The sequence below is a fragment of the Eleutherodactylus coqui genome, chromosome 1, assembly GCF_035609145.1.
Source record: "Eleutherodactylus coqui strain aEleCoq1 chromosome 1, aEleCoq1.hap1, whole genome shotgun sequence".
NCBI classification, from domain to species: Eukaryota; Metazoa; Chordata; class Amphibia; order Anura; family Eleutherodactylidae; genus Eleutherodactylus; species Eleutherodactylus coqui.
In genome coordinates, this window is record NC_089837.1 from 234,900,102 (window position 1) to 234,926,309 (window position 26,208).

The window sequence follows — 26,208 nt, forward strand, 5'->3', positions numbered from 1 at the left end:
TCATCCGGATATCTCACTCTGCCCCTGTGAGAATGTAGCATAAGGCCACTTTCACATTCACAGTTTTTTTTAGAGCGTTCAGTGTGGCATTTCAAACACAGCGCTAAACGCTATACAACGCCTCCATTGATTTCAGTGGGGCTTTGCGGACTAGTGTTTGAGTGCTGTGACTTTCGAACGCTTCTGCTCGTTTTTTTGTTTTGTTTTTTTTGTGTGCATTTAAACGCTTTTTCATGTACCTAATCACCCATTACTATGATAGTGTGTTAAAAAAGCGCTGTCTAAGGGCTCATTCACACGGACGTATTCCCCATACCTAACATGTTGTGAATGGAGGCAATAAAAGTCTATGGACTTTCACTCTTCCACGCACACCGGCGTGTGGACACTGCGCATCCATACACAGCAGAAATAAATCGCAGCATGCTCTATATCTCCGCATAGCTAATGCAGCCCTTGAACGGGCAGAGTATGAAACGCTATGCTTACGCAGGTATTTTGAAGGGGCAGCATTTCGATACACAGCCCTACTCTTAACAGAGTGGGGAATATAAAAAATAGAATAAAAATCACATTGCGCATTTCCATGGCGTCAGATTCCCAGGCATTCACAGTGGCATTTGCAGCCCAAACGTGGTCTCTGCAGGCAGAGCGTACGGGCTGCGATAGGTACAACACTGTGGTATACTTGCAGAGTTCAATGCATACGCCCGTGTAAATGAGCCCTTATGCTGTGAAATGTGTTAAAAAACGCTGCTCAAAATTGCTGTAAAATGCCACATTTTGAGCGTGCCGTTTTGTGCGGCTGATGGCTATTGCACACTTCTGCCCTCTTGCTGTGCACTGTTACTTTTATAAATCCTGACTACACTACTGATCTAGTTCTTTGCAGCGCCTGACACTGTAGATCAGCAGCTTCTCTTCAGTATGGTCCACAATAATGGTCTTTGGGTTATTTTCTTGTGTATAAATTTTTATTTTATTCTGTATTTTTGTTTTACTACTTTATGCAATTATTTTTTTTACTATCTGTCCTTTTTATGACATCATATTAAACAATCTGGGGAACATCCACATGTTTGTTTTTTCTTCTTTAATTTGACACTTTTTCATTGTAGCCTGAGCATCCATAGGAGCCCCAGTTATAGCGAACTTGCCTAAAATAAAAAATGAGGGTATACTCAACTCTCCTTTAAGGGTAGTGCTCTCCTGTGTTCCTCCTATCTCTCTGACCGCTCATTCATTGCATCATTTGTCGGCTCTGCTCCTCCTCTTGCTGTTGGGGTTCCTTAATGTTCGATCATTGGTCCTCTCCTCTTTTTCTATGTTCCCAGCCCCTGTTTAATAAACTAAACAAAGCAAATTTGGCTTTCAGTACCAGCTCTATGCTGATGACTCCCAATTATATACATCTTCCCATGACCTCCCACCTTCACTGCTACAAAATACCTGTGATTATCTGTCCGCTTCCACTTACACCATGTCCTCTCTACCTGAAACTGAATCTTTCAAAAACAGAACTTGTGTTTCCATCATGTAACAGACATAAGACTGATATTTCCATCTTAGTTTTTGGTACTGCAGCATGGCTACTGTCTTGGGGTCATGTTTGACTCTGATCTTTCCTTCACTCCCTATATTCAGTCACTTGCATCCACCCTTTTGTATTGTGGATACATCAAAAACTCTTGTTACCCTTAGCCATTCCTGCCCTGACTGCTGTAATTCATTATTAATTGATCTTCCCACTCCATTCCATCATTCATGCAGCAGTCAGGTTCATCTTTTTGTCCAGCTGCTACACTGAATCCTCCACTTTGTGTCGGTCACTACACTGGTTACCTATCCGCCATAGAATACAGTTTAAGCGCCTCATTCTCTCCATAGTGCTGCACCTCCCTGTATCTCCTCCCTTATCTCTTTATTACCTGGCCATGATCTTCACTGTGCTAATAACTTTATACTAAGTTCCATCCAAACCTCCCCATCCTGCTCTTGCTTTTTGAAATGTCTTACCACAGTCAATCGTGTTAATTCCCGACACCCGCAGTTTTATATGTGCCTTCAAAACATATCTCTTTAGGGAATGTAATAGGCCTCCCTAAGCTGAGCTTAGTCCATTTACCCTGCTTCTACATCCTCCTTCCTCCCCCCTGAATCTGACCTCCTTCATCCCACTGTATTATCCACACCCAATATACTTCATATCTGTATATATACGGATACGGCTAATTACTGGCTCATACAGTCTTGTGTATATTACCCTATATAATATGTACCGTACCCTGTATATTACCCTGACCATTGTACAGAATAAGCACTTCTTTCTCGTTCCTCCGCCCCCCCTCTCTCATAAATTGGTCATTAGTTTAATATTGTATGTAGTGTCGGACGTGTAATAATGCTATATAAGGATAAATGATCCCTCTTTGTCATCTGTAGGTTTTCTTCTCTGAATGTATACAATAGAAGCCATTACTTGGCAATCTTTCTGTAAGCGGTACTATAAAGTGTTCCTGTGTACAATGCTTCCATGTAACGTGTTCTTGTCGGGAGAGTTCATAACGGTAATTAGTGATTGGTATCATTAAACCCACCTGTCAACACGGGTTTGGCTGTTACTACCTTGCTAAAACAGATTAAAAGCTTGTAATAGCTTGTTTTCAACCAGGGCTCTTGTTTCCTAGAGTACGTCTAAAGTGTCCAACAAGTAACAAAAGCTCCCGCAATTATTTTTTCATGAGACTTGATGGAAGTACTTTGAAGTCCCTGCAACACGTTGAGTGCATAGAGGATGTGGAATGTCATTACGTTTAACTCTAGTATCCATGTTGTCAGTTTGTGAGTGCAGCATCCACTCACCTGCTGCATACTACTTCTATCTGTAAGGCCGCCTGCACACGGGCGGAAATCCCGCCGCGGGATTTCCGCCACTGAAAGTTTGCATAGGAGTGCATTACAATACGCACTCCTATGCAGACGGCCGCGGTTTGGCCGCGCGAAATCTCGCGCGGCAAACAAACCGCGACATGTCCTATTTTTGTGCGGGGCACGCACTCACCCGGCCGCCGGCTCCGGTCTGCGCATGCGCCGGCTGCGCGGCAGCCGGCACATGAAAGAGCTGGGGCCGCCAGGCGTGGGTGAGTACGCGCTCGTCCCTGCAGGCTCTCGGGTCGGGTCCCGCGGCGAGAATTCTCGCTGCCGGATCCGACCCGCTCGTGTGCAGGCAGCCTTAGTCTGTAAATAGCACGTATGTATGTATGTGTTTAAAGCGGTGGTGGGTTTCAAGTGATTGTTGAAATGGAACACAACAGAGACACGAAGTGGGTGTCAAATGAAAGATATGCCGTTTGAAGGACATGGTGGAATCCGAGGCTTCCCCGAGTTGGCAGACTCTTCGGGCCTGGGGAATATCTGCAACCGTTTAACCCTCTACATGTTGCGGTCAGTGCGACCACAGCATGTAAAAAGGTTAACAGAGGAAAGGGGCTCCCTTTCTCAACCAACAGACTCCTATAAGTCATCATGAGGTGCTGATAGGTTGCTATGGCACGTGGAGGCTTTCCAATGGCCGTCAGTCTGCCATCTATACAGTGGCTTATAAGACTCAGCTCGCGGAAGTAGCGTTGCAGTGTATTATAGTAACAATCAAAGGTTATCCACATAAAGTTCCATAGTGGGCCAATAATAAGTTAAAGTAGGAATTTTAAGAAATTGGTAAAAAATATTTTTAAAAAGTCAAAACCCAAACTTTCCCTCCTTTTTAATATGTTAAAAATACAAAGATCATCACAAATTTGGTATCGCTGCATTCATAAGGACACGCAGAAAAAAGTTGGCACATTATTTAAGCCACACTGTGCACATCATGAAAAAGTGAACATTCGCTAATTTTGCATATCTTACCTTACACAGCACCATGGACGGGAAAGAAACACATTAGTCTTTAAATGCTGCGATACATGCATATTTTAAAACCCTATAATGGGCGCATTACACACCAAAATAAGACCTCGTGGAAACAAAAGGTCTGACTGGTCCAATGTAAATCAATTGGCTTTTAGGACGGCATATTACACATGTGAAAAATATGGGGTTAATACGCAGTAGTGTGCAAATGAGCAGCATACAGAGTACACAGAACATAGTCAGCCTAGTTCTAAAGATATACAGCCAGCACTGAAGAAACAGACCACATGTAAAGTGCACAAAGCACAGTCAAATTACATAAAGAATAATAACAATTTGGTTCATCATTAAAGGGGTTAGGGACCTTCTAGACAAGCCAATTCTCACTTGAGCGAGTGATGTCATCGTTAATATACAGATGACAGTAAACAGTGGCACAAACCTAAGGCTGCGTTCAATGAGACGGTAAAACATGCAGAGCCCTCAGGACCACCAACCGATGATCCAAATAAAATCCCATTGCTCTACCACTTGATAGTAGAACAATGACGAGGTTGGGGGGCACATCCTATGTGGAGGAGGTCTTTATATTGGGTGTTGTCTATATTGGTTAATTGAAGTTGCTTTTGCTATATGTTAAGAAAATTGTAGATCAATGTATCAGTTAATTGTTCTTTTATTGGATTGTAAACTAGAAAGATATAGCCTGTTGCTAGTATAAGTAGTTAAAGGGTTAAACGAAAACTTTTCTATACCATTACGGGGTAGACAGACAAGATAAGAATCTCCAGACTGCCTCCCTTGCATTCCTTTTCACTGAATTCATAACGGTCTCATTGTATGTTATAGTAGCGCCTTAAGAGGTGTAACTTATGTTAATCATTTTTGTTTTAGCCTATCATGTATTATTATTAATCTTGGAGGTATATATACTTTTGCTGTGATATCATTTATAGTATAAAAACCAAATACGCCTTAGAATAAATTAGAAATCATCTGATACAGCACAGGCTGATGTGATGTGTATTTCTCCTGGGCCCAGACTTCTGCACGAGATCTGGGATCATCTTCTCTTTGATAAACACATAAATTCTCCTTACACTATATATTGTGTATAGTTGTATGTGTGTGTTTTATCAGCTTGACAAAGACTTCTTGAGCATTGAAACATTGCTGCTTATGGAGGATAAAAGTGCATCTGTGGATGTGTATTTGCACCAACTCTGCTGCCCTGTCTTATTTATCTGTGATGTCATCCCTAAGTAGGCCGCTCTTGTGCTGCTTGTTTAGACAGGCAAATGCATCGTTGACTCATTTAAGCGAGAGTTGTTCAGTCCCTGTATAATGCCCCATTTACACTGACAGATTGCTCAAATGACAGTTTGAGTGACAGTTTTGAGCGATCTTTGCATAATCTATACTAGCTAAGTAGCTACTTAAGAACTATGCAGGCGGAGCGGGAAACTGCAGCTATCGCTCGTCTAACAATACAGCTGTTCTGCACAAGCAAACAGCTGTATTGTTCTCCGAAATTAGAGCTCTCGTTCCGCTGTCCACTACGAGCGGGACACTAGCTGAAAGAATCTTAACAGCGCTGCCAACTGTGATAAAAGACTGCACTGCTGATTAGCGTTCATCGCTCAATTCTAAAAAACTAGAATTGAGCAAGGAACAACTCGTGCACGAAAACTGCACAATGACCTGCTTTTAGACCCAACGGTTATCGCTCATAAAACGGCACTGAGCGGATTTTGACCAAGAATCGTTGGGTCTAAAGGGGCCTTTAGTGAATGGGAGGGACTGAGTAATTGCTGTTTGAACTGAATGATAAGTAAACGAGCCAATGATGGTTTTTATGCACAGCGAACAATTCTTGTTTTTTTGCTTGTTCGAACATATTTTGAACAATAATTGGTAAATTTAAAAGCGCCCTTAGGGCTCCCGCACACTTGCATTTGCGTTTTTTGTTAACGCGATTGTCAATTGGACTCTCTAATGTTAAAAACGCAACACAATTGCAGTTTTGTTGCGTTTTTAACATTAGAAAGTCCCATCGACAATCGCGTTACCAAAAAACGCAAACGCAAGTGTGTGGGAGCCCTAAGGCTAGTTTCACACAGGCGAGGGCGATATTGGGTCGTAAATCACAGCCCAATATCGCACTTGCCATCCATGTGAAAAACCCCAGTGATTTGAAGCATTTGAAAACCGCCTCCAGTCACTGCAGGGATGAAGCGAATGCCCGCTGTGGCTGTCACATGCGCGGCAGAGGATTGCAGAGTTCTCGCATTGCTTTCAGTGGGGATGGCGCTGCTGCTGCCGTCCCATTGACCATAATGGGCGATATTGCAGGAAGATAGAACATGCTGCAATGTGTTCCTGCATCACTCATGTGTATGATGACCCCATTCAAATGAATGGGGCTCATATTTGTGTATCTCGCACAATGAGAAATTGTCCTTAAGCAGATCTATTGTTGTCACCCTCCTAGGCATGCTGCAAGGTAGGCAGTGACCTAAATAGGTTTGGGTGCAGCCTAGCTATTTGATGTAAAAGACAATTACAGTGGGAAACAATTACTTCCTAATCTAAAATCTCATTCACACATTGCAATTGGATGTCTTTCTAAATACATAGATAGCTTTCAAATGCAGTCATTGAAAACCAAGTATTAAAACCAAGTCTACAAAGTTATGAGGTGCTGTAGTGGTGGGGCTTTGTGCTACACCATAGTGTTAAATCTAAATTAGCCATACCAAGATATACGTCTTTGCCAGGGGTAGGGTATTCCAAGTCTTTGGGGCATAGTTTATTAAGCTGATTAATTAAGGTCCTTGTGACCATTTCTAAAGAAGACCTTAAATAAGCCACTCATCAGGGGATTAACACAATGAACTGTTATTGAATCCCTTTGAACCTTTTGGATCTAAATCGACAAACCAAGTCTGTGGAGTCGGTAAGCCAAACCTTCAACTCCTCAAATTTCCCAGACTGACTCCTTCACATATGACTCATGAGTGCAAACATGCCCAGTGCTGCCTTCCTCTGGTCTGTGGAAGAGGAGCTTCACTACTGGGCATGTGCAGATAGTGCAGCACAGACTCATCTCAACTACAAGCCTTCAAGAAGCAGCATAGGGATACTTACTCTAATGGAGAGGAAGGACAACTCATTTTCTATTGCTGTTTCCACATCCTAGTTATCAATGTTTTTCATAAATAGGGGCTTAGATGACTAGAACATATATTTATAGGACATTCAAAACTTTCCTAAATTCCTATAGGAAGAAAATATGCAAAAAAATTCTGCATTGAATTAATTATACCATTATTTATATAAGTTTGAGTTGGTACAATTCTACCGACTCCACCAAAATGGGACTTTAACTCCACAGCCCTGTGTCAAATGCTACAACATTACGTCCTGCCTGGTTTGAGTAGTGACCTTTTATGTGAATATAGAAGTACATCCCTCTACCTTGTGCTTTTCAATCCATGAAAGGTCTCATGATGAGACATTGCTTCACAGCTCCCAGAGATGGACATGTTCTCACTGGAATCTCTCAATAGTGCTGCTTTGGGCCTTCAAGCTGCCATATTGCCCTAAAGAGGCTATAACCTTATATTGGTCTAATTTCTGTGTGGCACATAGGTTAGAGCGAATATCTTTTTACTACATTTGCATCTAATGTGAGCGACTAAGCTGTTAAACCTGCTACTCCGTGTCAGGTTGTACAGTGGACGGTATTTCATTGTGTCAACAGAACAGCTAAACCGATTGAACTTTGAGTTCAGTTGGTCACAAGTTACCTGTCTAGATCACACCGGTGCTTACAAGAGAGGTTACAGCCGCACCATAGGATCCTCAGAAGACCAGTCTGTTTACTGCACTTCTCACATTTAAATCTGTGTCCCCGACGATATATTCATCTATATATCCCATGTCTTATTATACATTCTACATAAGACAGGCAACTTTAGGCAGTAGTTTACCTTCTACTAAAATAGAAATCTTTTCCATGCATGGCATAACGTTAAGTCGCGTCGGGCACAGTATGGAATAGGCTTCTATAGCCTTTGATTTCTTGCATATTTTCCCAACAAAGACTAACATACCATGCCTTGTGCCCTAACATAGTAGCATAGTATGTTAGGCCGGATGAAGACAATGTCCATCTAGTTCAGCCTGCTTCAACTTCCTAGTTGATCCAGAGGAAGGCAAAAAAAACCAAGAGGCAGAAGCCAATAAACCCATTTGGGGGAAAAATTCCTTCCTGACTCCATAATGGCAGTCAGAATAATCCCTGAATTAACCTTTGATAGTTCATACCTAAATGTCAGACCCGGAACAACAACTTGGTACTGTCTACCTGTAAACGACAACTTTCTTGACTTCCACAAATGCCATGATCTTCGTTCTGCAGGAGGCTTCGTAAAGCCCCATTTACACACAACGATTATTGCTCAAAATTCGTTCAAACAATGGCTTTTGAACGATAATTGTTGCATGTAAACGCTTCTATTCACTCTTCAGCTGAACGATGATTTTTAGGTGAGCATAAAATCCATTGTTCAGCCAGAGAGATGGCAGGGACCGCACGCTGTGTTCTCCACTGGAGTGGCAGGTTACATTGTATTCTGCTAACAGCCCGCGACAGCCCATGCGAAGACCATGCAGTTGAGTGCAAAGTCCAGACCACATGCTGGAGGCTCATTTACATGAAATGAAGTTGATAAAGTGTTAATGGACATTAGTGCCCATTAGTACTTTATGCAAAATGATCGCTAAAACTGTCAATCTTTTAATCATTTGAAAGATTCTTTGTGTGTAAATGAGCCTTAAGGCAGAGCTGTTTAAGCTACATTTTCATGATAATTGAGTTCGCTATTGTAACAATTAGTGGCTATTCCAAATTCACAAAATCCACTATTGTTGATTTTGAAATTTTTTGTTCATACATACAGCTAAAAAGTTTATAATTTTTTTTTTATCTTGCTGCTTTGTAGAGACATTTACAGCCTGGTCCTATGACAATGCTGCGTGTGTTTGAGGATTGCTCTGATGGAAATGTTCATCCAATATTTGATATGATTGCTTGATGTGATGTGGAATATGGCGTTTACCGTATACAACGTGCTATGTGCAAAAGACAAATGTGAAAAATGGCTTACCATCTGTAAAAGATTCGTTCTTCCTAAGCTACTGGTTGTTCATAAAATGTTGCACAGGGTGTTTTCGCAAAATTGACATATGACTCGACAAAGCATAGAAACCTCTGGTCTTCCCTTAAATGGCCTTGTTAAAGCTTTGCTTATCTTATCTCTCTACTTACAGGTGCAGCTTGGACAAGTGGAAATAAAATGCCCAATAACTGAGTGCAATAAACATCTAGATGAATCCACCATTTTGTTCAACCTGCCTCATGATGACATCATCAAGTACAAGTACTTCCTGGAACTTAGCCGTACCGACTCCAGCACCAAACCCTGCCCACAGTGCAAGCACTTTACAACCTTCAAGAGGAAGATCCACATTCCAACCCCAGGCAAAGCTGAGAATAAATTCAAAGTAAGGCAAATGGTCACCCCAAAATTACTTATTAGACCTCTCTGCACTTTTGCCTGTATGACGGAAAAAAATGCTAGCATGTTGGATTTTTGCAATAAGTAGACTATTCCTTATAATAAAAAAAAAAAAAGTTTTAGCTAATGGTCCTTACAGCTGTACTTCTCATGCTAATAGCAAGTAGTTACATTCTGCTTCGATGTCACCACTGAACTATGTGGCCCAGCATCTCTAGCTGTTCAATGTATCTTTTCAATGCTCATGTACTGCCTAGATTTACAGTGATTGGCCACTGTCCTTTAAACAATGTCATTTGTACATCAATAGTACAGGTAAATGGGAGAAACCTTCAAATATGTCTTATCAGAGGCTATTGTCTTCCCCCTCAATTGTTCACTTATGGCCCTTTTACACCAAACGAGAACCTTACGATTCTCGCTTGCCCCAGTAAACGAGCTGGTGCTCATTCGCACTCGTGTAGCCTGTTTTTAGACAGGTAAATCGTTTGGCATGATGAACTCCTTGTTCACTACTCTTCAGTCTTTCACAGTCCTATGTGAAACACCGATTACTGTATAAACGCAATGAAAAGCCAACAAGCAGATTTATTTTTATGCCGGCTGAAAGTGAACAACGAACAAGCAGCACACCATTTTCATTTGTCTTCCAATCATTGGCTTGTGAACGATAAGCGTTCCGACTAAATGCACCTTTACTCTGGAAAAACTGCTCAACTCCATCTTTGTAGGCAAGACTGACTAGCAGTTGACTGAGTGATCAGATTATATTCTGCTCTATACAAATATATGCAGATGGGTGGAGTAGGAAGGAGCCAAGTGAGGATAACGCAGAGAAACCAATAAGGATGCTGCTGCAGCTAATGGTGTTTAATGTCTTTCACAGCTACTGGAATAACATCTACACTGCTCAGTTCTTTTCTGTAATGTTCTCCATGCTATTGCTACATCTGTGTATATGAGAATAGATAGGGAAACAGTATGGGAAACCTCACAGCTGCTACTCTTACCTCATTATGAAAACTTTATGAGAATTACATAGTCTGCAGAGGGGAAAACTGCACAATTATTGTGGTTTGTTGTATCCTGCATGTTCATCAAAGGGGCACAAATGCACATAAATAGCTGTCCCTTTCCCATTAAATGAAAGTATTAGAAGTAATCTTTAGTGAAATTAAAAACTGTCAACCAGACGAGGTTAAAAAAAACCCAGGTCCAGCGCAAGAAAACCCACATCTCACTGAGACATAAACTTATCAGTTATGTCATGAACACTATGATCGAGGAGATCTAGTCTGCATAGATCATGAGACCCTCAAGCTGCAGACATGGGGCTCATGGATATTAATGTACAGCGCTACTCACAGATAACCTTCCTTAGTAAAATGACTGGCTGAGCCCTATGGATTAACTTGTTTAATTTGTTTTAATTCTTTTTATGTTCGCACAGTATATATTTTTGGAAGCGTAACGAACAATACAATCAGAATGCAGCTATAATTGGCCTCTCAGCTAGACAAGGGTCAATAGTTGGTGTCACTTAGGGTGGTGGTCTTTTTGTTCTTTATATATTGACCTGTGAAGTGCCTGCTCCAGGCACGAATCGCGCTCTCCGTGGTTAGCGGTGTCCTGTCAAAGTATATGTACTTTTAACTTAACACATCGGAAATCTCTACATGAGTCAGCATTCACTTCCTTTCTGTTAGTGCTAAGCGTAATAGAAAAGCACAGAGGACAGAAAATGTTGGAATCTTAAAGCGTAGCGAAACTTTTTACAAACTTCTGACATGTCCTAGTGATATGACAGAAGTTTTGATTCGTATGGATCCAGGTGCTGAGACCCTGACACATCATTAAGGCCTCATGTCCACGGGGAAAATAATAATTAAAATCCGCAGCGGATCACCCGCGCGCGGATCCGCGCCCCATAGGAATGCATTGACCACCCGCGGGTAGCTAAATACCCGCGGATGGTCAATAAATGTGAATTAGAAAAATCATGGAGCATGAAAAAAAATGGACATGCTCCATTTAGGTGCGGATCACGCTCCGGATGGCCCCATTGATCTCTATGGGGTGCGGGAAATCCGCTGCGGGTGTTAAATGCCATTTATTTGGGTGCGTGAAATCTGCATGCGGATTACAAGTTTGGCTTCTTTTTCAGTGGCCTTGCATTTTTTTTCACGCACAGATGCAAAAATGCCATCCGCGTGCATACACGCGTGAAAAAAAACGCATCCGCGTGTCATCCGCATGCAATAAAATACTATTTTAAGCTCATCCGCACTGCATCCGCGGCCCAAATCCGCGTTACAAATCCGGAGCAGATTTGATTTTCCCCGTGGACATGAGGCCTAAAACAGGCAGAAGTGCTCAGCTTTATTGACTTTCTGTGGAGCAGTGACCGAAGCGGCCGAATGGTCTCAGCTCTTACATGAGCGCTTCTGCCTGTTTGTTTTATGATTGGTGGGGATCAATGCACCCGGACCCCCACTAATCAAAACCTCTGACTTGTCTCTATTAGATGTTTGAAGTTTGTAAAAAGTTTAGTTACTCTTTAAAATTTCTTCGTAAATTGTGTGTTGTGCTATTACATTACACATCTGTCAACAGTTTCCAAGAAGGCATCAGAAGTCTTCATTTCACATTGTGTGTAAATTGTGGGAAAAAATTATTGCATAACCTTGTAAGGCTGGGTTCACACGGGGCGGATTTTCGTCGGAAATCTCGCGGTTTGGCCGCAGCAAAAACCGCAAGATTTCCGCCGGGAGAACCGCCACGGTTTGAGCCGCGGCGGCTTTGAAGCGGCCCGGGCGCTCGCTCTTTCGCTGCGGCCGGCGCTCCCATAGAGGAGAGCGCGGCCGCAGCGGAATGAAAAAAAGAATGGACATGCTGCTTTCTTTGAAGCTGCGGCGGCCGCAGCCGCGGTTTCAACCGGATTTACCGCAGCGGATTAGCCGTCCCGTGTGGACGAGATTTCTGAGAAATCTCATCCACATGGCTGGCTAATCCCGGGATTAGCGGCCGTGGGCGGTTTTGCCGCGGGCGGATCTGCTGCGGCAAAACCGCGGCAAATCCGCCCTATGTGACCCTAGCCTAAGGCTGGGTTCACACACGGCGGATTCCCGTCGGAAATCTCGCGGTTTGGCCGCAGCAAAAACCGCAAGATTTCCGCCGGGAGAACCGCCGCGGTTTAAGCCGCGGCGGCTTTGAAGCGGTCTGGCCACATGCATTTCCGTTGCGGCCGGCTCTCCCATAGAGGAGAGCGCGGCCGTAACATAAATAAACAAAAAACCGTCTGTAAACAGACATGCTGCTTCATTTGAAGCTGCGGCCGCCGCAGCCGCGGTTTCAACCGGATTTACCGCAGCGGATTAGCCGTCCCGTGTGGACGAGGTTTCTGAGAAAATCCCGAGATTAGCGGCCGCGGGCGGTTTTGCCGCGGGCGGATCTGCTGCGGCAGAACCGCGGCAAATCCGCCCTGTGTGACCCCTGCCTTAGAAAGTATTTACAAAGTTACTGTTCATTAAAAGCAGAAGCAAAAAACAGCACGCTAGTGTAGCTCTGACATCAAGAGCATGTACATTGGGGGTGAAGGTTCTAAATAGGATCGCTCAATTACTTTATCGCTCTTCTTGAGGATAAACGGAGATTGTTTGGACTGTGCACCTATATTAAAGTGACCGCATTCCCTTTGAGATTACCAGCGGATCACATTCATTGTTAGCATACCGATCTACTGACTAAACTGTAGCCTGTTAAAAGGTTTAAATATGCAGAACAGTTACATAACACGCAAATTACCACAATTCATTAGTCAACCTATTCCAAGTATGCCAAAGAGGTCTGTCAAGGGTTAAGGCAGGGAGATTGGAGAAGTGTCGGCGCTCCTTATTCAGTAGAGCCATGGAAGTCATGTATATCAGAGAACTCTCATCTTCAATACGCACTTTTTGAAGGGTCATTGCCTGACAGTCCAGTAGAAACACAGGCCTGTCAGGGGTTTATTAAAGGGGTTGTCTTGGTGCAAATGATTTTTTTAACCTCTTACGTATACGCTGCCACTTTCAAAAAATCATAGCTTTATTTTTCTGTTGCTGTAGTTGTCTTTGGGCTTTTTTCTTTATTTTTTTCCTTTTGCAGGTTGCATTTTTCAATGGTACTATTTAATGTACCATATAATGTACTGAAAAACTATTTAAAATTGAAGTGAAATGGGAAAAATGCAATGTTGCTATATTTTCCAGGGGTTTCATTTTTAGGGTGTACACACTGCAGGTGAACAGGCCTTGAGAACATTCTGTAGATTCATTCATTCAGTACATTTTTAACGCTACTAAATTTAGACCTGCTCCCATGTCTCCTCCGCTTTTCTATGTGCCTGGTGTCGCCCAGCCGGTGCATGCGCAGAGCAGAGCCCCACGCCACTAGTGATGTTTCTCTGTGGGCCTCTGCGAGACCCGCACAAAAATAGAACATGCCACGATTTGTTTTCCGCGTGTGTTTTCATGCGGACAAATCCAGGCTGTGTGCATAGGATTGTGTCATGTAATGTAATCCTATGCAGGCGGGCACGGGCGGAAATTCTGTGGGAAATCCCGCTGCGGAATTTTCGCCTGCGTGCAGGAGGCTTTTCTGCCATCGATCTAGTGCTGCAGCCTCCGCAGTCCTTCTAGTCTTTGTTTACAAACTCCTCTCACCTGACCACAGCAACCAATCAGAGGCAGCAGCAAGCTCTTATTTCTTCTGCCATTATGGCAACCCAGAAACGGAGCTGCGATGCCTGGAGTATAGTGTGCGACTGCTTATACGTCTGAAAGTGAGTGCCTACCAGCTGATGGTTGCAGCTAATCAAAGACTAGGAGGACCGCCACAGCTGGATCAGCAGAGAACAAATGGGTGAGTACTCCTGATTTTTATAGTTTTTAACACCTTTGGATCCATTTTTAAAAATTAATTTAAAAAAACACCCTCAACCGGACAAGCGCTAATAATGTTTCCCTTGAAGGAATTCTGATCTCCTACTTCCGCATTCTTCAAAAACCTGTATCTTCCTTGCCTCTCTGTGTCTTTCACAGGCAGGTGACAAGATGTAATACATTTACAGCCAAATCTTAACATAGTATGTTAGGCTGAAAAAGACAATGTCCATCTAGTTCAGCCGGTTTTTCCCCCTTGTTGATCCAGAGGGGAAAAAAAACTGAGGCAGAAGCCATTTGGCCCACTTAGGGGGAAAAATGTCTTCCCTACTCCATAATAGCAGTCAGAATAATCCTTGGATCAACATTTAAAAGTTGCTACCCGACTCAAAGACCCGGATCAACAACCCCTCTGGTTATTTAATGTCTATATCCTGCAGTGTCGTAGTGCTCCAAAATCTTGTGCCAAACAAGACCACAAAAACCACTAAACTGATATTACTGCTGTACTTTACTGCTGCTGGACAGATACAGGCCTTGAAAGGAAGGCAATAAATGTCTATTTGGATGATGGGGATATCAGGGAATATTTGGTGTGTAGAGGCAATGAAGTAGTTTTACATGTAGTTCTGTGTAAAAGCACTATTGTCAACTGCTGCATTGTTCCCGTTATTTCACGAGCAGTGTTGTATATCATAACTTAGTAAAGTTAGGCTAGTTTCACATCCGTGTCAGAATGCAAAGCTTTTCTTTTCCGTTTTTTAAAAGCCGAAACCTAACAGAGTCCAGGGTTAATGGGTCCCTTCGGTTCCCCGTTTTGGCTGTGGGGATTCCCCTTTTCTGCTACCCAAACAGAGCTGGAAACCAGAACCCCCAATGCAAATGTGAAGACAGCCTAAGTGAATTTTCAAATTGCTGTCTGGGTGGATGTTACCAGATGTAGGTTTTGTTTCTTTATTTCCAGAAGATATGTGTTTACATTTGTACGGAGACTTTAGCCCCATTTACACGCAAAGATGATCGCTCAAAATTTGTTCTAAAGATAGGATAATTGACAGTTTGAGCGATCCTTTTGCATGAGCTTCTAATAAGCACTAATGCCCATTAATAGCTTATTAGATTCATTTGCATGTAAATTAGCCTCCCTGCGCTGTATGCAGATAACAGCAGGTGGTCTGTTATCTGCAGATAGCTTCTTTTGATCTCCCATGGGACTGCAGCTGAAAACAGTGTTATCAGCGCTCCCGTGGAGAATCACAGCATGCGGCCCCTGCTATCAACTCTCCAGCTGAACGATGGATTTTAGGCTGAACTAAAAATCATTGTTCAGGCGAAAAGCAAACGTTGGTAGCATTTACACTAAATGATTATCGCTCAAAAGACATCAAATTTTGAGCGATAATCTGTACATGTAAATGGGGCTTTCGATTTTCATTACTGATTTTCACTTATATAGCCTACATAAACATATCACTGGTCATGTTTCATATTTGGTTCTGGTCTACTCTAGGTGGCTAATAAAGTCCACAGCAGTTTTTCTATCTCTAAAATTCTGCATTTTGAACTTGCTGCATTCTTAATTTGTATACGGTTACACTACATTTAGCAATTTCTTTAATGACCATCAGGATTGGAACAACCTTATTGGATGAATGACAGTAATAAATGGCCACATGTCTACACAGTAAGGTGACACTTTATTTTTTTTGCATTTTAGATTCAGTGTCCATCTTGCCAATTTGTGTGGTGTTTTAAGTGCCATTCTCCCTGGCATGAAGGTGTTAACTGCAGGGAGTACAAGAAAGGGGACAAGCTGTTGCGTCACTGGGCCAATGAGATTGAGTATGGGCAAAGGAACGCCCAGAAGTGTCCTAGATGCAAGGTAAGTTTCTGGTTGTATGTCACCCGCTGACTACTCCTATGTCCAGACTGCATGACACTCATTCATGTCTCACAGAGTGAAGAATTTAACTGTATTCTTAGAATTGTGCTCAGTCCTGTCTACAGTTCTCTTATCTCGAATGGAATTGAAATCGTTGGTGCATTTAAAGGGATTGTCTGTGATAGTTTCTCTTTAGTTTTCAACTTCCTGATATGCAAAATGGTAAAATAGCTTATAAACCCATCGCATGTTTACTAAGAATTATTTTGGGGAAGACCGTTGTTTTTTTTTTTTTTTTGAATGTAATTAGAAATCCAGTTCCTAGTGGCAGGTTTTCTTTTATATTGGGATTAGATGCACTATATCAGTATGGCATGCTGTCTCTATGGGAGATCCTGAGGACATGACCAGCTGGAGTCCCTTGAGGACTGAATTGGGTAATACTGGTTTGTGTTTCATTTTTGACTAGAAATGAAAAATAAAACATCTGCTAAGACAGTTGTGGTGCATGTTCAGCATATACGCCAAATGGAGCTATATATGTCATGCTACCAGCCTATATACCAGGCATTGCTCAGGTATACATCTGTCTATATTGATATTTTCTAATGCCATTTCTTACTTAGAAATGCTCATTGTAATCTTTGGCCCAATTTAGAGAGTTAAAGAATAACATCCACCATTTTTTCAAGTTTTTTTATAGTCTAATGTTATGGTTTATTTGTTTGTTTTTTTTTGTTTTTTTTTACTTTTTAACCCCTTAGTGACAGCAATACACCTTTTTACTGACCTCACTAGTGGGCATCAAATCTACACATACATCTTTTTAGGCCTCATGTCCATGGGCATACTTGAATTGCGGAATCCACGTTCAATATGTCCATAGACTATCATTGTCATTTTTTTCCCCGCATGCGGATCAAACCGCAGCATGCTTCATTTTTCTGCGGATCCTGCAGGGACGGCTTCCATTGAATTCAATGGAAGCCATCTGGTCTGCAGCTGACACTGCGGATGTGCAGCGAATCCATGGGAAAGCAGGAGATTTTAAAAAAACAAAAAAAAGCATGGCCTATGCTGTGCAGAAGGAAGAAGATCCAGCCGCTACGGAGGAGACGCGCATTTACAGATGAGTAAATGTATTTTTTGCCTCATGGCTGCGGGCATGGGTGGAATCCGCTGCGGGATTCCACACTCAGAATCCGTGCGTGCCTGTGGACATGAGGCCTTAAGGCGGTGGCTTGGCTGACTACTGACAGCCAGACTACTGTTCTAGCAGCCAGGAATAGAGAAACCTTAGTTTAACCCCTTACATGCCACAATCAGTAGCAACTGCAGCATGTCAGCAGATGGCAAGGGGAGGTGGCACTGTGCAGTGTGATCGCAAGGTACCAATGAGTTCTCATGGCAGTCAGAAGCCTGACAAAGCCCTCCATGCCTGCCATCTAACTCGGCCTATTAAGCCCTGCCTCCAATAGTCTAATACGCTGCTTTTATAGGCTTAGTAGAATGCGCTATATAGGTAAAGCAGTGTACCATCCCGGCGATCGAATCATAGCATCTTCAAGTTCTTGTTCGTGTCAAAGTCTAATAAAGTTTTTAATTGACAGGGGAAAAAAAATGCATTTTACCCCACAAAAACCTGTTTTAAATAAATATTTCTATTTTTCTTCTGGTCTGCTCACAAACAACCGTAATAAAAAAAGCAATCCAAGTCGTATGTACTTCACAATGAGATCAATAAAAAACTCACAAAAAAAATCAGAACTCTCATAGCTTCCTTGCTAGAAAAACAAATTATGCCTAATTTTTCTTTAAAAACATGTTTTAGTGTGCTTATTTAAGTAATGAAAAAAATGTATATAGACTTTTGGTATCGCCGAAAGTTTTGTTATTTTTACCAAATGATGAATGCTGTAATGACCAAACAAAAACAGTAGTGGAATTTCTGAGCGTCTTTGCCATCTTCTCCCCACCCCCCAACTCTTCCCAAAAATAGCCCTCATAACTGCCTTGTCAACACGTTATTCAAAAGTCGACTTGCAAGAGCCATATCGCTTGATCCTTAAGGCACAAAATAGGCTGGTCACAAAGGGGTTAAGTTTGTGTACAAAGTTTGGTTGAGATCCATCAAGGCATGTAGGAGCCTTTGAAGAACAAAGAAACAAATGTACAAGTTTTCACTTTAGTGCCCTAGATCTGCAGAACCATCACAAATAGAGATGAGCGAGCACGCTCGGCTAAGGCAGTTACTCAAGCGAGCATCGCTTTTCCCGAGTAACTGGATACTCGTCTGAGCAGATTTGAGGGGGCGGCGGGGAGAGAGATCACTCTCTCCCTGCCGCCCCCCCCCCCCCCCAAATCTGATTGGACGAGCATGCAGTTGCTCGAGTAACTGCCTTAACCGAGCGTGCTCGCTTATCTCTAATCACAAAACAAGTGATGGTTTCCTTGAGTTCATCCAGGGTATACAGATTATTGGAGCACACTTTCTGCTTTACATTTCCCCACAGGTAAAAATTGTATGTGGCCAAGTCCAGGAAACATGGTGGCCAAAATCCCTTGCGCACAGTTCGCTCTTCTTTAAATGGAACATGAATCTGTGCCAGTTAGTCACAGGAGGTGTGGCATGTTACCCGCGTCTTGTTAAAAAAGGAATACGTTTTTTTCTTTTGGTGTTTGCCGTCAAACATGTCCCAATAGACCACGCTATTCGGTTAGTTGGAAGGAAATTGAGCCCAGTGTTCCTGACACTGCATTCCAAACAGTAATTATGTGGTCGTGCAGTGGTGTTTTGTGAGTCGGGTCGGGCTTTTCTGTAGACCAGTACCTCGTTTTATGTGACTTCACATGATCTGATAGATGACACCACGTTTTGTCAATTATGAATTACAACACCGGGTCTACAAGTGCTCTAGTAATCCACGTACAGTAATTCACGCGTTTAGCCATGTTGACCTCTTTCAGTTCTTGGGCACGTTATTCAGTATGGTTTTAGCTTCAGAGATTTCACTTCAGATTGTCCCACAAGTTTGTGTATCACAGTCTCCCAGTTGATTTTTAAGGGCTATTTGCAATCTGCTGCGGAATGTCACAATTGAATTTGGATGACCGGACTTCTGGTTTGCGATGGAACTGGTTTGGTGCCATTTCTCAAAAGGGCTCAGAATAGAAGCTTTAATAGGTGGCTTTGTACCTGAGTACTCGTCAGCGAAATCTTCTCATTTTCTTATTTGATCCTCTTCGCACGTAACCTTCCACAATACGTATTCTCTGTTGTGGTTAGAACACCATGGAGCAGATTTATGAAAGTTGTCTAAAAGACAATCCTAGCAACCAATCACAACACAGCTTTCAGCCTCCTCCAACGAGTGTGGTGTCGGGATTAGAGGTGGGCTACTTTTCAGTGGCCTACCCTGTATATTACTTCAATATTCTCACCTCCCCTTAGTGAAAGGGCAGGTGATGCAAGTGTTATATTCACTGTGGTAGAAACATTTAGATACTGTGCCAGTACATTTTCCCTGTCACCTTCACAAGTGTAATCCGGATTAGTAGAAAGATTACAGCAGTGGGTGGGATAAACAGTGGGATAATGGAATAGCCTGTATTGTGGAACAGTTGGAGATTGCGATCAGATCAAGTATTTGTAACGGGTGATTAAACATCCTGTCTACATTGCACAGCTCTTCAGCTGACTGCTCAGAGTCTGGAAGGCTATGAATACTGGATATGGCATTTTTTTTTTTCTGTATGACGTCGAAACATTTTAGGGTGTGTTTGTCGTTTTGCTCGCTCCGGTAGAGGTTAGCAAAGATGAAGATGGGCATCAGAACCACATGACGTGGCATCATCATAGTCCACCATGTTCAAGGCTTTCATAATCTTTGATCTACAAAGCTTTGGCAAGAGTTGGGGCTTTGTCACATTGGCATAGTAGGTTCCGTTCGGAGCCTCTGTTGCTGAATTACGTTAAAGTACAAAATAAATGGCCAGATGGGGAAAAAAGTGACTAAGTTGTAGTCAGCAGGGTCCATTCAGCAACGTACGGATCCTTTCAGCCAGTGAGTTTTATCTTCCTGATCCCATAATGGAATCCATAGGGCAAATGTGAACAAAGCCTTAGTGGTTACATTGCACTAATACACCCAGCATGCTTTGCCAAATCATTGATTCATGTAATATGAGAAATATCTTGAAGTTTCCCAACATGTAATGAAAACAGGGCATCCCTTTTCCCAAAGCTTCACCACCATCAGTGAGATCTGAGCCACTTTGCAAATGAGGTGTAATAGTTTGAAGACTGGTGGATATCACAACTATGGAGTATGACCGCACCAGGCTTCCTTATGGTCATTTTGTAAGGATTTTTCCAATGTGTTTAAATATTTTCAGCTTACCTTTAATTAACCTCTAAGTACCCGCACTGTTTTGGGCCTCAAAGGGATTGTGCGGTTCCATTTTATAAAAACTTATTGGATGGGCATGAGTATAAGTTAAAAAAAAAAAAAAAAAAAAGCTCTGTCTTCAACTGACTCCACCCCCACATCCTCCCACAGCTAACCAGCTCCATCCCCACCCTCCACTATGGAAAGTTAAGTGAACGCAGCCTCCCCTTCCAAATTCATGCTGGGCACCATGATGCCAGGAGTTCAGTGCGGCCTCTGATTGGCCACACTGGTAATCTGACTTCCAGCAGCAGAGGATGGTGACAGAGCGGTGGTAGCCAGTGGTATTAGTGTATCTTGATGCCACCGGAACTTTGGGTTGGCGACAAGATACACTCCCACAACAAACGCACCCCCCTCCCCCAGCTGGCTGCTGTCCATAATCTCCGCACCCTGCTCCTCTGAATTACCCCTCCGCCAGTCGGTCTTAATGGGCTGCAGCTGCTGTTAATCTGCGCTCCACAGCCATGCTCTGTAAATCCACCCCTGTTGTTGCTGTAGTTGCCTTCAGCCGCCCGAGGAAATCGCAGCAGCTGAGCGAGTGTTGCGGAGCTGGGAGGGCTGAAGGCACAGCTGTTGCGCCGGCCCCACTGACACCTGACGGCATGTGTCAGCGGGGACCTTCAGACCGCAGAGCTTGTAAGCGGCGCAGGCAGCAGAGGAGTCAGTGAGAGCAGCTCCCGTGCCCACTGTTACAGCGGGGGAGGAAGCAGACCACACAGTTGGAGTGTAAGAAGGAGGATCGTGATGCACTGTGCCGCTGGGGGTGAGTGTGAGCAGCAGAGCACTAGCCACGCGCAGCACCGCACACCTCATCCATGGAACAACAGCGGGCTCTAATTTGCCTGCTTTGAATGCTGCACAGCGGCAGTGGTCCCGACTGAGCAGCATAGCACTTGGCCGAAGCTGGCCTGGGCAGCCAATCCTGCGGGGGGTGTTGGTTGTGGGATTGTATCTGGTCTTCACCCCCTAGTTTCGGTGGCATCAAGATACACTAATACCATAGCCAGTTAGCTGTGCCTCGGGGAAGGGGGGGGGGGGTGAAGATAGGATAGAATGAGATTTTTATTCCAACTCATGCCCAGCCCATAAAAGCTTTTTTATATTGACGCCACGCAACTCCTTTAGGCCGCCTGGACACGAGCGTTCCGGATTCCGCTAGCGGATTTTCACGGGCGTATGGTACCTAAATGTGCTTGCGGATAGGTGCGGATGCGTGAAAAATCACGCGCGGATATACGCGGATGTGTTGCGGAAAAAAACGCGCAGAAAAACCAGCAGACACACCTTATTGTAAACCCAACCCCTAGAGAACTGCCCATTCCTTGGAAAACAGCTTAAAAACCAACACCCAGACTCCGTTTTGTCCCTCTTGCTTGTGCGAGCACCGTTAAATTATTCTGGCAACATGCTTTCACCCGGTGAGCAGATGTCTTTGTGGGCATGGTTGATCCATGTAACTTTTTTTAGGCGCTTCTCCAGCGTGACTTTATTTCAGTCACTGCAAAAAAATTCACAAGAGGAATTCATTACTACAGATTTTGCATTCTTACATCCTGCATTGGCAAGAAATACTACCTACCTATCTCCCTCTACAAATTTGCCTGTGAAGCTCTGCTGTGTGTTGAGACGTCTCCTACCATGCCTACTTCCTGTAGTCATAGCAACCAGTGACTCCATCCGCAGCTGCACTGCGGATGTACTGCGTGAAAAAACGCACCCATTCACTTGTATTGGAGGCTTCACGCGCAGAATCCGACCCAAATTAGAACAGGTCGTGAAAAAACGACCACGCGCGTGAAAAAACGCGATACAAATCCGTCCGTCTGGGGACAACTGCGGATCCTCATAGGAGTATATTGGCTGCGGTCTGGGGCAGATAATGTGCCTAAAATAACGCGCTGGAAATTCCGTTCGTGTGCAGGCACCCTTAATGACCACTTTTTTCTTTTTTTTTGCTGCCTTTGCATTTTAGCAGTCATAACTATTTTGTACAGCCTGCATTCACTGCAGTCTGTGTATGGAGCAGGCTAAACCGGTCGTTAATTTATGAATGGTCAACCAATGTTTCTCTTATGTGTACGGGCAGATACTGAATAAAGGCATGAAATTCAGTAAGAATATTGCTGTGCTGTACAGAGGGCAGGGCAATCTAGTTTCTATAGTCCCCAATCTCAAATAGACTCTGAAGTGAATGAAATAATATTTTAAATAGTTAATACAACAGCCTCCTGTATTCTAGCTCTCCTGCAGATGCTACAAGTGAGGGTTCTTTTGTGTAAACACAATGCAGGTTCCACAACTGCTGTTAAGTGGGTGTAATTGTATAGATTTCCTAAATATGACCTACAAAATAAGGCAGCAAAATCTACTTTTTATTGTACTTATTTGTGTTTGTATAGAAGTTTGTACAAACATGCAGACAGTATATTCATTGCACATATAAATTGGGCATAAGCGCCCTCTGCTGGCCTCCTTGGGCACTTCAGCATCCGTTTTTGCTTTGTTTTCTCTCTCAAACTTTTTCTTGTATAAACCAAACCTCAAAGTAAATAATCTGCGAAGAGATGATTCTAGCAAGAAATAAACCAATGAATATTGGCAGGTCTAGTAGGGACCTATGCACTTATTGGAGTGGAGTTTATAAATGGCATTACCCATTAAAGCCTACAAATTAGCTGCTTTTATCAATAGAAAAAACTGAGATTTACTAGTAATTAATTTAATATTGCTACAAGACTCAGATGGTTAAACCTAAAAAATATATATATACACTTGTAGCCGAGCACACTTGGTTCAGATACCGTGCTAATATTACCATAGTAACTTATTGTGGTGATGAGTTTTATTTAAAGGAGTTTCCAAGGGAAATAAGCTATTGATGGCATATTCTCAGAGCATCAATTTATCGGCTGGGGTCTGCCACTTGGGACAGTGCGCGCTGTGTGTCCATACATACAGAGATCAGAGCAGAAGCTGCTGCTCCAACTCTTCTTTAGTGGCCGGTGCGTGTATCTGCAGGTTCATAAAAATCTATGACTGCTGCACCTGCAGTTACAAGCGCCGGCCACTACAAAGGTGTTGGAGCAGCAGTTTCCACTCCATACCCATACACTGATTACCTGGGGTCCTAAGCAACGGAGCCCAGCCAACTAATTTTTCCTGACCTATCCTGAGGATACTTCATCAATATTATTTCCCTGGAAACCCTCCTTTAAAGACAAGCTCTCTGCTACTATATTTATGTTTTTACAGTTTATTTTCTGAACTAGATCTAGACTTTGGCCTTGTACTGTGACTGTTTTTCTTCACCTTTTATAGGTCCACATTCAGAGAACAGAAGGATGTGATCACATGACCTGTTCTCAGTGTAACACTAATTTCTGCTACCGTTGTGGGGAGAGATACCGTCAGCTGCGATTCTTTGGTGATCACACGTCAAACCTCAGTATATTTGGATGCAAATACCGCTACCTCCCCGAGAGACCGCATGTAAGGAGATTAGTGCGAGGCTCTGTTTGTGGTGAGTGCATGAATTGAAAGGCATTGTATTTGTATCACAACATAATGCATATTCCTTGAAATCTCCAATGGTCAAATCTTAAAGATCAGGTCTTGAGATGGGATAAAGACCATCTAGTCTGTAGAGGGCAAAACTAGTTACAGAAGATGACCTGTAATGCAGCATAGTAAATGCATTATGTGCAGTTTATACACCGTTGCTAAGCTGGGTAACCCACCAATAACCTTCAGAGCATCAAATAATGGTCCTAAATTAAATATGCCCTTGAGTAGTGGTTGCTGAAACCTCGGGCTAAAATACATAATGCTATATGGGGGGGTAGCACAGGTGCAAAACACTTATGAACAACCGCTCTCACACCTACCATATATTGGGGGGCTGCCTAATATACTTGACGTAAATAAAGCTGCTGTAGGGTACAGTCTCTGATTTTATTTTATTTTTTGTTAGTGTAAGAACTCTCAAGACAAAGAGGACCCTTGACGCGGGTTGTGAGCTTATTTCTTTTGGCAGAATATCAATTAATATCTCATATTATATGATATTGGGAAGTCCAGGGTGTCTGCACTTTGTGTGTTACACTGATGGGGTGCAGGACAACCCGCTGAATCTAGTAGGATGGGCTTCACTAATGAGCTGTAAGCCTGAATGGTGCATGGACACGTATCTGTGACTGACACCCTTTAAAAGCTTTATCCAAGGCTAAGTCTACATGACCACTTGTCACGCAGCCAGAGATTGCAGTGCTTTGCTGGCTACATCACAAGTAATACAAGGGAATATGTAGTCCTGGCCGAATACTAAGCAGCCATTACTCTCATGAGTGATAGGTGTGAAGTCGTTCATCAGTGTTTTATGACTGCACTCCCTCCCTTATAGAACATTCTGGTTATGTAGGCTGCTGGCAACTGGTATTCATACTTGCCCTTTGTACTGCTATATAAGTAAATGTGGCCTTTTCTTGTTCGCTCCATTCTTTATATCCTTGAATATTGGATACAGTTATAATGGCTTCATTAAAGGGGTGTCCAGGACTTTACCATTGATATATCCTCAGGACAGGTCATCATTACCTGATTGGTGTTTGGGGTGGGCTACCTCTTGGGTTGCCCGCCAGCAGCTGTTCTCTGCTCTCGTTGCTCACATAGCTATAAGCAGACCGCTGAAATGCGTTGAATACTCTATTCTGAGGGTAGGTCAATAATAGGCAAGGTTCAAACAACCCCTTTAATTTATGAGATTTGCAACACTTTTGTGTGAAATAAGATTTTATGCGGCCAGATGTATTGGTGAAACAGTTTCAAGACTGCTGTATGCGGTACATTTGTTACAATTACTCTTCCCATGGTAGATTACATGGCTGCTGCTAGATCTTTCATATATACAAAGTAATGACTGGTCATCCTTTTTTGTTTTTCAGCTGGGAAGCTACTAATTGCACCTTTGCTCCTAGTCATTGGCCTGGCATTGGGAGCTATTGCAGTTGTAATAGGTAAGAATCCTCCTTGTAATTGGAAATTCAATAGACCTCAGTAGTAAACGGGTGTTGTCAGCAAACCTCTAGGTGTAATGGCCACCTGGCTGCTGGGATCTGTCCAGGCCTAAATAGAAAATATTTGTAATGGATCCTATTCAAGTTTTCTGTGTGTGTCTAGCAGGTCAGGTACTGAAGAGGAAGCTTTCTACTGGCCAATTCAATTATGGTTTGTGGAAAAACACAAACTTCAAGACTGTCTGATGAACATACGGTATGCAAAACTTGGAATGGATGTTCAGATAGCAAAAAAGGAAAATCCTGTAGGGAAAACACCAGATTTATGATCTCACTAGTAGTTTTTCGATCCATACACATCGTATGATGTGATCTGATCGCAACAGATTTTATAACGGTTGCAACAAGGAATTTTTCAGTAGTATGCACAGTGTTGGGGAACACAACTCAGAC

The 26,208-nt window shown here is 42.9% G+C and overlaps 1 protein-coding gene across 1 annotated transcript in view; it reads left to right on the top strand.

Annotated features, from left to right (window-relative positions):
• The window catches only part of RNF217 (ring finger protein 217), a 69,556-nt gene that overhangs the window by 39,675 nt on the left and 3,673 nt on the right, over nt 1-26,208 (top strand). Inside the window, exons 2-5 of the mRNA XM_066606707.1 lie at nt 9,244-9,477; nt 16,128-16,292; nt 24,062-24,263; nt 25,684-25,755. Coding sequence (XP_066462804.1) covers nt 9,244-9,477; nt 16,128-16,292; nt 24,062-24,263; nt 25,684-25,755 — 673 coding nt within the window. The remainder of the gene's footprint in view (nt 1-9,243; nt 9,478-16,127; nt 16,293-24,061; nt 24,264-25,683; nt 25,756-26,208) is intronic.